This window comes from Numenius arquata, chromosome 9 (genome assembly GCF_964106895.1).
Source record: "Numenius arquata chromosome 9, bNumArq3.hap1.1, whole genome shotgun sequence".
Classification (NCBI taxonomy): domain Eukaryota; kingdom Metazoa; phylum Chordata; class Aves; order Charadriiformes; family Scolopacidae; genus Numenius; species Numenius arquata.
The window spans coordinates 61,184,051-61,195,177 of NC_133584.1; the positions used below are offsets into that span (position 1 = coordinate 61,184,051).

General features: G+C 60.8%; 1 protein-coding gene across 1 annotated transcript; it reads right to left on the reverse strand.

Annotated features, from left to right (window-relative positions):
* Nucleotides 1-7,555: 7,555 nt before the first annotated feature.
* On the reverse strand, nucleotides 7,556-8,692 carry LOC141468560 (protein aveugle-like). The gene is made up of 4 exons (XM_074153670.1): nucleotides 8,611-8,692; nucleotides 8,311-8,396; nucleotides 7,662-7,890; nucleotides 7,556-7,560 (listed from the first exon to the last, which is right to left on the reverse strand). Exons 1-4 carry the CDS (start codon nucleotides 8,690-8,692, stop codon nucleotides 7,556-7,558), a joined length of 402 nt encoding a protein of 133 aa, XP_074009771.1.
* Nucleotides 8,693-11,127: the final 2,435 nt, after the last annotated feature.

Here is an 11,127-nt window from a genome sequence, read left to right on the forward strand (position 1 = left end):
GGCTGCGGAAAAGAAAAACAGACCTTTTTAAAGTATAAGAGGCCACAGCCTCTCTCCAGCTGCTGGAGCCCAGCCTGGGACATGCCACGACCTGGGGCTCTCACAGAATCACAGAATTGTAGGGGTTGGCAGGGACCTCTGGAGATCATCTCCTCCAACACCCCAGTCACCTTTGGGCACTCCTGGATCCCTCAAGATATCCACCTGCAGCCCGTGGAGGTCCACAGTGGAGCAGATATCCCCCTGCAGCCCATGGAGGTCCATGGTGGAGCAGATATCCCCCTGCAGCCCATGGAGGTCCATGGTGGAGCAGATATCCCCCTGCAGCCCATGGAGGACCCCACACCGGAACAGGGTGATGCCCAAAGGATTCTGTGATCCTGTGGGAAGCCCACACTTGAGCAGGCTCCTGGAAGGACTTGTGAACCCATGGAAGAACCCACATTGGATCAGGCTCTTCCTGAATCGGCTGCCCAGGAAGATGGTTGAGGCACCATCCCTGGAGGTATTCAAGAGAGGAGTTGACATGGTGCTCGGGGATATGGATTAGTGTTGGGTGGTGTGGTGGTGTGGGGGGGGGTTGTGTGTGGTGTGTTGTGTGTGTGTGGTTTTTTTGTTTTTTTTTTTTTCATTGGTTGGACTAGATGATCTTAAAGGGTCCCTTCCAACCTAGGTGATTCTGTGATTCTGTGAAGGGCAGCACTCTGAGGAAGGACTCACGCTGGAGCAGTTCATGAAGAACTGCAGCCCATGAGAAGGACCCACATTGGAGAAGTTCACGGCCAACTGTCTCCAATGGGAGGGACCTCACGCTGGAGCAGAGGAAGACTGTGAGGAGTCCTTCCCTGAGGAGGAAGGAGTGGCAGAGACAAGGTGTGATGAACTGACCAAAGCCCCCATTCACAGAATGACAGAATGATATGGGGTTGGAAGGGACCTCTGGAGATCATCCAGTCCAACCCCCTGCCAAAGCAGGTCCACCCAGAGCAGGTCCCACACGTGTCCAGGGGGGTTTTGAATATCTCCAGAGATGGAGACTCCACCACCTCTCTGGGCAGCCTCTTCCAGGGCTCTGTCACCCTCAAAAGAAAGAAGTTCCTCCTCATGTTTAGATGGAACTTCTTATGTTCAAGTTTGTGCCCATTTCCTCTTGTCCTGTCCCTGGGCACCACTGAAAAAAGACTGGCCCCATCCTCCTGACACCCACCCTTGAAGTATTTATAGGTGTTGATCACAGACTCCCCCTCAGCCTTCTCTTCCCCAGACTAACGAGACCCAAGTCCCTCACCCTTTCCTCATAAGGGAGATGTTCCAGGCCCCTCATCATCTCTGTAGCCCTTCCCCGTGCGCTGCTCAGGAGAGGAGAGAGAGAAATGGGGAGTGGAGTCGAGCCCGGGAAGAAGGAAGGGGTGGGGGGAATTCTGTCTCAGTTCTGTTGGATACTGAAGAGATTTACTCAGTGCACAAACCCTTCCTGTGCATTCAGCTCTCGTCCCACCAAGGACACAAAGCTCTTACAAAGCCTCCCCAACACTGGTGTTGATCCAAGGTGCTCATGGCCGGGCTCTTGGACCCGTTTCGGAGCCTTTAGTCTCAGCTTTTCCTTTAAAGTCAGGGAAGATTTAGGCAATAAGCTGAATAGACCTGGGGTCGGGCTCACCTCACCTCACAGCAGATGCTTCTCTTGGTCAGACACTTGACTTTCCAGTGGTCACAGCCAGCCAAGGTCCCCCAGCTCAACTGAGACAGCACACGATCACAGGGCAGGCCCAGTAGACAAGGATGGGGACCACCTCAACAGTTCAGGAGGAAAAACACTGGGAAGGAAAGGCCCAAAGTCCTAAAGGAGAAAACCAGACAGTCAGGAGATGACAACCCATCAATGCAGAGGTTTCATTCCAGGCAGTGGTGGAGGCCATCCCTTCTCTTCAGTGATGATTGCCCAGCCAGCAAAGACTCATCAGGGCCTTTTTGGGGTGGCGACCAGACTAGGGTTTCACCTGGGACCTAAACCCGCATCCCATTGGTGTACGTTAGCCCAGGGACAGGACAGATCTCCTGCTTTTGGAGTCTCTTCTGCACCCAGCAAAAGGTGCCTAGGAGTGGCACAGGACAGACAGCAGCATCATGGGGAGGAAGACCAAGCCTGGACATGAAGTCAAAGCTCAGTCTGATTAAAAATGATCCCCCAGTGCCCTACCACCTGCTGACCTCTCAAATACTGGACCTCCTGCCACCACCCTGCAGCCACCAGCAAGGGAGGGTGTGGAGCTCATGCCTGCTTTCTCGAGGGGAGAAGATGTGGAAGGATGGAGAGAAGGGTGAGCGATGGAGAGCAAGCTGATCTGTGAGACCAAAGCCTGGAGACCTCCAGAAAAGTCCCAGCTCCAGATACACAGGCTGTCCAGTTAATGTCTGTGCTCTCTGGTCAGGTTCAGATATAGAACCACAGAATCAATTAGGTTGGAAAAGACCTTTCAGACCACCGAGTCCAACCATCAACCCAACACTGACAAACCCACCACTGACCCGTGTCCCTCAGCGCCACGTCTGCCCGGCTTTTAAATACCTGCAGGGATGGGGACTCCACCACTGCCCTGGACAACCTGTTCCAGCACTTAATAACCCTTTGGGTGAAGAAGTTTTCCCCAACATCCATCCTAAACCTCCCCTGGAGCAACTTGAGGCCGTTTCCTCTTGTCCCATTGGCTGTTCCTTGGGAGAAGAGACCGACTCCCCCTGGCTACACCCTCCTTTCAGGGAGTTGTAGAGAGTGAGAAGGTCTCCCCTCAGCCTCCTTTTCTCCAGGCTGAACCCCCCCAGCTCCCTCAGCTGCTCCTCACAAGACTTGGTCTCCAGACCCCTCACCAGCTCCGTTGCCCTTCCCTGGACACGCTCCAGCACCTCAAAGTTTTTTTTGTGGTGAGGGGCCCAAAACTGGAACCAGGCCTTGAGGTGGGGCCTCACCAGTGCCCAGCCCAGGGGGACCATCCCTGCCCCAGTCCTGCTGGCTGGCCATGGGATTTCCTGCACCCCATTTCACGGGAACAGCCCCCTCCCGAGTGTTTTCCCCATCCCAGCCCCACGGGAACTGCGCTCTGGACACTCTTGTGCCTTGGAGGGTGCACCAGGGACCAGAGCACTTTGGGTGGTGAAGTTTAGACCATGGGAGAGGCTGGGAGAGGTGAATCCCACCGTCACGCCATGGAAAGGAAAAGGGAAAAGTGTCCCCCGAGGCTTGGGGACAGAGCAGGACATCCCACGAATGCCACTCATTACCCCACGCTCTCTAACGAGAGGTGTGGGAGGGAGCACCACCACCCAAGGTGCCCGAGCCACCAGCCCGGGATCTGCACCCCATGGAAAAGGGCATTATCCGTGATGTTCCCCAAATTATCCCGTTCAGTTCCAAGGCCACAGGGGTGCCCGCAGGGCTGCCATCCCACCTCCCCTCCCACACGTCCCAGCCCGGTGCCCTGTCCCCAGAGCAGGGCAGCAAATGCCATCAGGGTGCAGGAGGACACACAGCCCTGTCCCCTGTCACAGCTGGGCGTGGGGTGAGCACGGCCACCCTGACCCACCATGGGGCCGGGCAGGAGCAGCCCTGGCTGGAGGAAGCATTTCCCAGCTGGGGATGGGGTCCCTGGGGGCAGCCGGGGGTCCCTCCCCATCCAGCCCCACTGCCAGCTCTTGAAGCCAGGCTTTGCACATCTGCAGACATCAGGGTGGCCCCCAAGCCTCCTGAATCCCACCCGGATCCCTCCTCCTTCCCCACTTCCTCCCACTCTGAGGCCCCCCCTGCATCCTTCAACCCTCCCAGTACAACCCTCCCAGCACACACAGCCCCCCCCCCCCCCCCCCCCGGGGCTCCCTCAAACAGGCTGGAGAGCAAAGGCTGCAGAGACCCTTCTGCTGCCCTAAAAACCCCGATTTTTCCCCGCTTTTCCTGGCATCCCCCAAGAGATGGGAAAACACGAAACGCGAAGCAAGAAGCCAAACCAGATTCCCCGCTCTGTGCCCGGCTCCCCCCTCGTCAGCAAGGTCCTACCGTTGTCCCTCCGGTGCTCGGCAGCTCCCAGACTCGTCTCAGCCCACCCCAAAACCCCTCTATTTATATCTCCCCCCCCCGAAGTGGGTGCTGCTTTTTTGTTTTTAAGCAGCGAGGAAGGTTTCTGCCTTCCAGGAAATCAGGCCATTTACTGTAGAAGAGTGAAAGCGAAACCTGGCTCTCATCCTGTGCTGCAGATCAGCCAGACACCCCCCATGGCAGCAGCACCCCCCGGGCTCCCACCCCCGGGCTCCCAAATCCCGTCCCGGGCTACGGGGTGCCCGGGGCTCCCGAGAGGACAGAGCTGCTGCCGGCGATGGAGGAGAAAGGGGCTGGGGAGCACCTGGAGGTCTGGGCTGGAATCATCGAATCACAGAATGGTTTGGGTGGGAAGGGACCTTAAAGGGCATCCAGTTCCATCCAGGGACACCTCCCACCACACCAGGTTGCTCCAAGCCCCCTCCAACCTGGCCTTGAACCCCTCCAGGGATGGGGCAGCCACAGCTTCTCTGGGCAACCTGGGCCAGGCTCTCACCACCCTCACAGCAAAGAACTTCTTCCCCACATCTCATCTCCATCTCCCCTCTGTCAGTGTCAAACCCTTCCCCCTCCTCCTACGGCTCCCCTCCCTGATCCAGAGTCCCTCCCCAGCTTTCCTGGAGCCCCCCCCTTGAGGGACTGGAAGGGGCTCCAAGGTCTCCCCGGAGCCTTCTCTTCTCCAGGCTGAACCCCCCCAACTCTCTCAGCCTGTCCTCCCAGCAGAGGGGCTCCAGCCCTCCCAGCATCTCCGTGGCCTCCTCTGGCCCCGCTCCAGCAGGTCCATGTCTCTCCTGTGCTGAGGCCCCAGAGCTGGAGGCAGCACTGGGGGGGGGTGTCTCCCCAGAGCGGAGCAGAGGGGCAGAATCCCCCCCCTCTCCCTGCTGGCCACGCTGCTGGGGATGCAGCCCAGGGTGCGGGGGGCTTGCTGGGCTGCCAGCGCAGGTTGCCGGCTCATGGCCAGCTTTTTACCCACCCCAGCCCCCCCCAAGCCCTTCTGGGCAGGGCTGCTCTCCATCCCTCCATCCCCAGCCTGGGCTGGGACTGGGGGCTGCCCCCACCCAGGGGCAGGACCCCGCACTTGGCCTGGTTGGACCTCACAAGGGTCACACAGACCCACTTTTCCAGCCTGTCCAGGTCCCTCTGGATGGCATCCCCTCTCAACAGCACCACTCAGCTTGGTGTCACCTGGAACCTCACTGAGGGTGCCCTTGATCCCATTGTCCAGGTCATTGATGGAGATATTGGGCAGTGCTGGTCCCAGTATGGACCCCTGAGGGACACCCCTTGTCACCCATTTCCACCTGGACATTGAGTGCCTCCGTGTGTGGCCATGTGCACGCATGCACGTGTGCGCCAGCATACGTGTGCGTGTGTGTGTGCACCAGCCGCTTTGTCTCACCTGATTATCCCTTGGCTGCTCGTAAATTGATGTTCTGGCGATTTGCTCGGGGGGCTCTGGCCGTGCCGGGGGAGCTGTGGGTCCCTGCTCCAGCCCGGGGGCTTTACCCGTCCTCCATGTGCCTCTGGAGGTGATGGGTAATGGATTTGGAGACGGCCTCCCACATCCCGGGCTTGTTCAAGGGACTTTGTGGACCTCAGAGCGGCCATCGAGCAGCCGCTCCCCCGCCTTCCACCCCCTGTAGCTGGGCTGTAGGTCTGGCTGCCCCATACCCTTCCCCTACAGAGACAGGAGGCATCTCTGTCCCCTCTGTCCCCTGCTCCCTTCCCCACTCCTCGCCATGTCCCGAGCTCCCCTGCGTCCCCCTCCTCTTCGGGGTGTTGATGGGGCCCCCCCTCAACAGTTCAGCCAAATCTCAGGGTCCAGCCCCTGGCTGCAGAAAAGGGCGACGCACATTTGCAGGAAGGCTTGGGAAGCCCCCTCGTCATACTAATGACCCCCCCATCCTCGTTAACTGCTGACAGGGGAGGCCGTGGGTCTGCAGCCGTGGCCCCGGGGGCTGGTGAGGAGCAGTTTGCCCGTTGCTTTCCCGGGAATGCTGCTCCCTGCACGGGCTCCGGGCAGGTTAAAAGGTAATTTCAGTTGTTCCTCCTCGGTTTGGCTGCCGGTCCATTTCTCAGAAACCAAACCCCTTCTTGGAGAGGGCGCGGGCAGCCCAGGGAACCGAAACTGCTCCTCAGGCTCATGGGCTTTTCAGGGAAAAAGCCTCATTTCTCTCTTCATGGAATAATAGAATCCTTATGGTTGGAAGGGACCTCTCATTTCATGGAGTCCAACCATCAACCCAACACTGACAAACCCACCACTGACCCATGGCCCTCAGCACCACGTCTGCCCGGCTTTTAAATCCCTCCAGGGATGGGGACTCCACCACTGCCCTGGGCAGCCTCTTCCAAGGCTTCACAACCCTTTCCATGAAGAAATTCTTCCCAATCTCCATCCTAAACCTCCCCTGGTGCAACTTGAGGCCATTTCCTCTTGTGGGGGTGGGTGTGACGGACTATCGGGTGGATGGGGAATTGGCCAGGTGGTCCCCGCAGCCACCATGTCCCTTTTGCTGAGGAAGCGGTCCCAGAGGTAAAGCAGAGCATGGCTGCAGCCCCTCAGTGCAATGCCGTGTCCCCTTGTGTCCCCCCACCTCCCATTATCACACTCCAGGAGCTGATCCGGGGCTGCCTCAGGGGGATCCCAAAGGCACCAAGCCTGCTCCCCCCGGGCTCACCTGACGCCACCTGCTCATGGTCTCCCCCCGCACTGGAACCCTCCCTCTTTGGGGGGGCACGGTGTCCAGCCAGAGCCCCGGGATCCCTCAGAGCACAGCAGACTGGGGGTGCCACAGGGGGTATTGCAGGGGGATGAGGAGCGCTCACCCCACTCTTCCTCCCTGGGGAATCAAGTCCCAGGGACGGATCCTGGCCCCACAGCCCACATCTGCCTGGGGGGGACAGGGGAGCAATTTGGGAGCCGGGACCCCTCTGTCATTACCAGGAAGGTGTTTATTGAGGCCCCCAGCTCCGCACTCCTCTGCCAGCCCCGGCACCGAGGCCATGGATTTCCCCAGTGCAGGAATTCGGGAACCCGCCCCCCCCTCATGCCAGACCCTCCATCCCGTGGAAGGACAGATGGACATACCACTGTGCCCCCTTGCTGGAACGTCTCTCCTGGGACTGGGCTGTCCCACGGTTGCAGCAGGATCCCGGGGGGCTGTGGGGCTTATAGGGCTCCCCCCAGCTTGCCAGAGGCGGTGGGGGCCCACGGGAGGCAGTGGGCCAGACAAGTGGGGTGGCATGAGGGGCAGCCACCCTCAACTTGTGCCACCTGGAGCCTGGTGGCCACCTCTCCCTGCATCACCTGCCACCTCTGGCCAGGTCTGGGCTTCCTGAGGGGGCACACGGTGACCTCGGTCCCCTCCAGCACCGCTCCTGCTTCAGGTCCTCAGTTCCAGCTGCTGCTTTATCCTCCAGCGGTGTCACCTCTCTGTCTGCAGGACATCTGCAGGGACATCGCCTTCACTCTGGGGAGAGAGATGGTGGTGACCACCTGTGGACGCTGGCCCACGCACCCCTGGCATCATGGCCGGTGCCCACCCTCAACCCTGGTGTGTGGGACACTCACCCCCAACGATGCTCAGCAGCTCCTGGAGCTCCTGTTGCAGCCGCAGCCGCAGCAGCTCCCGCAGCAGATCCCGGCGCCGGCTCCGTGGGGACACCCCCATGCGCCGCAGGGTCCCCTCCGTCAGCCGCAGCAGGACCCGGCCCGAGATGGCGTGTTGGTGTGCCAGCTCCGCCAGCTCCCCGGCACCGCTCCGGGCAGCCAGCCAGGCACCCACCTCCGCCACCGTCCACTGGGAAAAGAGGGGGGAGATGGGGTGTCCCCTTGTCCCCCCAGCCCATCCCTCCAGCCCCATGGAAGCTACAGGCTCCTCCACCCCACTGTCCCTCCTGCCCAGCCTGAGCGTGACCCGTGCTGATGTTGGTGGCTGCAGCCATGTCCCCATCCCTCCACCCATGGAGGTCCCTGACCCCTGGGGGGTCCCCTCATCCCCCCAGCCCATCCCTTCAGCCCCATGGAAGCTACAAGCTCCTCCATGCCACTGTCCCCCCTTCTCAGCCTGAAGGTGACCCTCCCTCCCATCCCTACAGCGATGCTGGTGGCCGCACCCCCATCCCCATCCTTCATCTGTGGGGTGTCCCCCAGCCCCCGAGGCCCAGCCCCAGTTATCTGTGGTGTGCCTCCAGCCCCCTGAGCTCCTGCCCACACTCACCTCAGTCGTTGGGCATCTTTCCGGTGGTGCCTTGGCCCCATCCTGCTCCTGCGTGTCCATGTTGGGCAGGGGACAGCTCAGGCTCCCTGCAAACAAGGGTCCATCACCCAGGGTCCAACGGTATCCCCCCAGACCAGCCCCCCCGTGTCCTGCCAGCCAAATACCCACCCCCCCGCCATGACAAAGCACCTTGTCCCATGGGTCCCTGCCCACTGCCACCTCCCCGGGGGGATGCAGGAGGGGGTGGCGGTCCTCCCTGATGTCCCCCCTCATCACCCCCAGCAGAAGGGGGCTGCTCACCGAGGCCCCGCTGCCCGTCCCGCCATGTGGGCGTGCGGAGCCCGGCGCACCCAGGAGGTGAGATCAGCCCCAGCTCGCCCATTCCTGCCACCTCCCTGAGCCTGGGGGGATGGCGGGGGGGGACACCGGCACGTCACAGTCCCCCAGCCCAGCCGGGACCCCTTCCCCAGCCTGAGCTCCCCATCCCCACTGCCTTCCCCTCCAGGTCAGCGCCAAACTCCAGGAAAGGGAAAGAATAGAATCATTTCGGTTGGAAAAGACCTTTAAGAACACCGAGTCCAAGCATAAACCTTTGCCCCGGCCCTGCCCCTGCGGGCACAGCCCCGTGCGCACCCCAAAACCCTGGCTTCCCCCAGGAAACAGCACTGCGGGGGCCTCCCCCCTGTTTTGGGGAGCCGAGGGACAGAGGAGAGCAGAGCAGGGCTCCGTCCCCACCGAGAGCTGGTGAAGGAGCTTGGAAAACGCTCCCCTCTCCTGGTTTTCCAAGCCAGACCACCCCCTTCTCCCGGAGCCCCCTCCCCGCACACACCGGGACGGGACGCACCGGAGGGGATTCGCCAAGAGGATGGTGTCGAGGGTCCCGGTGGGCGGCGGGGACACGGGAGAGGCACCGGCAGAGCAGGCGGGAGGAGCAGGATGAGCCTCGAGGATGAGTCACCTCCCGAAGGGCTGCAGCCCTGCCCCGCCGAGCGTGTAGGGACCCGGCCACCACCTGCAGCGCCCCGGGGTGCTGCTCAGCCCCCCAAAACCTCAGGGGGATTGATTCCTCAGCACAGGAGAGACATGGAGCTGTTGGAGCGGGGCCAGAGGAGGCCACGGAGATGCTGGGAGGGCTGGAGCCCCTCTGCTGGGAGGACAGGCTGAGACAGTTGGGGGGGTTCAGCCTGGAGAAGAGAAGGCTCCGCGGAGACCTTGGAGCCCCTTCCAGTCCCTCCAGGGGCTCCAGGAAAGCTGGGGAGGGACTCTGGATGAGGGAGGGGAGCCCTAGGAGGAGGGGGAAGGTTTTGACACTGAAAGAGGGGAGATGGAGATGAGATGTGGGGAAGAAGTTCTTTGGTGTGAGGGTGGTGAGAGCCTGGCCCAGGTTGCCCAGAGAAGCTGTGGCTGCCCCATCCCTGGAGGGGTTCAAGGCCAGGTTGGAGGGGGCTTGGAGCAAGCTGGTGTGGTGGGAGGTGTCCCTGCCCAGGGCAGGGGGTGGCACTGGGGGGGCTTTAAGGTCCCTTCCCACCCAAACCATTCTGTGATTCTATAAAATAACTGTGAAAATGATCCACCACGGAACATTCAGGCCAGAAGGGTCCATCAGGGCCCCGGGGCTCCCAGGACAACACACGTGCACCTGAGCCCTGGAAATACTCCACACCGTGTGAGCTCACCTCCCAGCACAGAGCACTAACAGCAGCTTCCCAGCCCCAAAAGCACCAGCCCCAAGTAGTCCACAAGCTTCAGCTCCTCCTGGTCCCTGCAGCAAACCCCAGCTCCGGCTTTTCCCCCAGCACAGCCACAACATCCCTCCGGGAGTTGCTTGTGCCCCCACCATCCATCCATCCATCCATCCATCCATCCATCCATCCATCCATCCCTGCAGGCAGGAGGAGCGGGGTCAGCCTCATGGACAAAGCTAGCAGCTACCCATTTTTGTTGCGTAGACTTACGTTAAAGAGGGTTTAACTCGACCCGTCCCGCAGAGCAGAGTCACCCGGCCGTTGGAAGGGGCTGTCACATGCCTGGAAACAACTGCAACGGCCGGTGCCACTTCAAAGACTCCTGGACTTCCACCTGCTGGGAGAGGGAGCACGTTCCCACCCAAGGGCTGTTTGCACACAAGGAAAATCCAAGAGGCGCCTCCTCCCCTGGCCCCGGCGGCTCCTGCTGGCCCCCGTGGCCACCTCCCTGCGCCGCGCTCCCATCCTTGCACAATTTTCCGACTGGGAGCAAACAGGAGCCACCCACCCACCTTCGCACCCTTATCTGGGCGTCACCTCCCGAATGGCAGGGCCGCTCGGCAGCTGGTGGGTGGCAGAAGCCGCCTCCTCCCCGCAAAGGACTCGAGAGGGTTTTGGGCAGGCTGTCTCAGAAGCAGCTCCGTCCCCCTGACCAGTAACACCAGCTGCCAGCGCAACAAAACCACCGAGGGAAGAAAATAACCCACAACATTGACCCAAAGGGCAAGAAAACTGTCCATACTCCCAAAATCTTGGGGTAAAGACCCCAAAGTCTGCACACCTGAAGTTTATCAACGACTTGGCTCCACACAAGCACCGTGCTCCCCCTATTTTTCAATTTTCAAAGTGCCAGACACCGGCAGGTGTAACCAAGGTGCCTCAGAGAAGCAGGAGTTACCCAAACAGCCTCCAGAGCCTGTATTTTGAGGAGCTGTTGGGTTCCGGGCAGATTTCAGAGAGCAGACGCCCGGTGCCACGTCAGAGCACACAAACAGCCCCCGCGACAAACCCCACGGAAACCGTCCCCAACGTGTTTCGGGCGAGAGGGGAGGGGAAGAAAAAAAGCCAGAGC

Coding starts and splice junctions, on each gene's coding strand:
- LOC141468560 (XM_074153670.1), bottom strand. CDS start 8,692: ATGGGCGAGCTGGGGCTGATCTCACCTCCTGGGTGCGCCGGGCTCCGC. Junction 8,397..8,610: donor GGACGGGCAGCGGGGCCTCG/GTGAGCAGCCCC, acceptor CCTTGTTTGCAG/GGAGCCTGAGCTGTCCCCTG. Junction 7,891..8,310: donor AAAGATGCCCAACGACTGAG/GTGAGTGTGGGC, acceptor CTCTTTTCCCAG/TGGACGGTGGCGGAGGTGGG.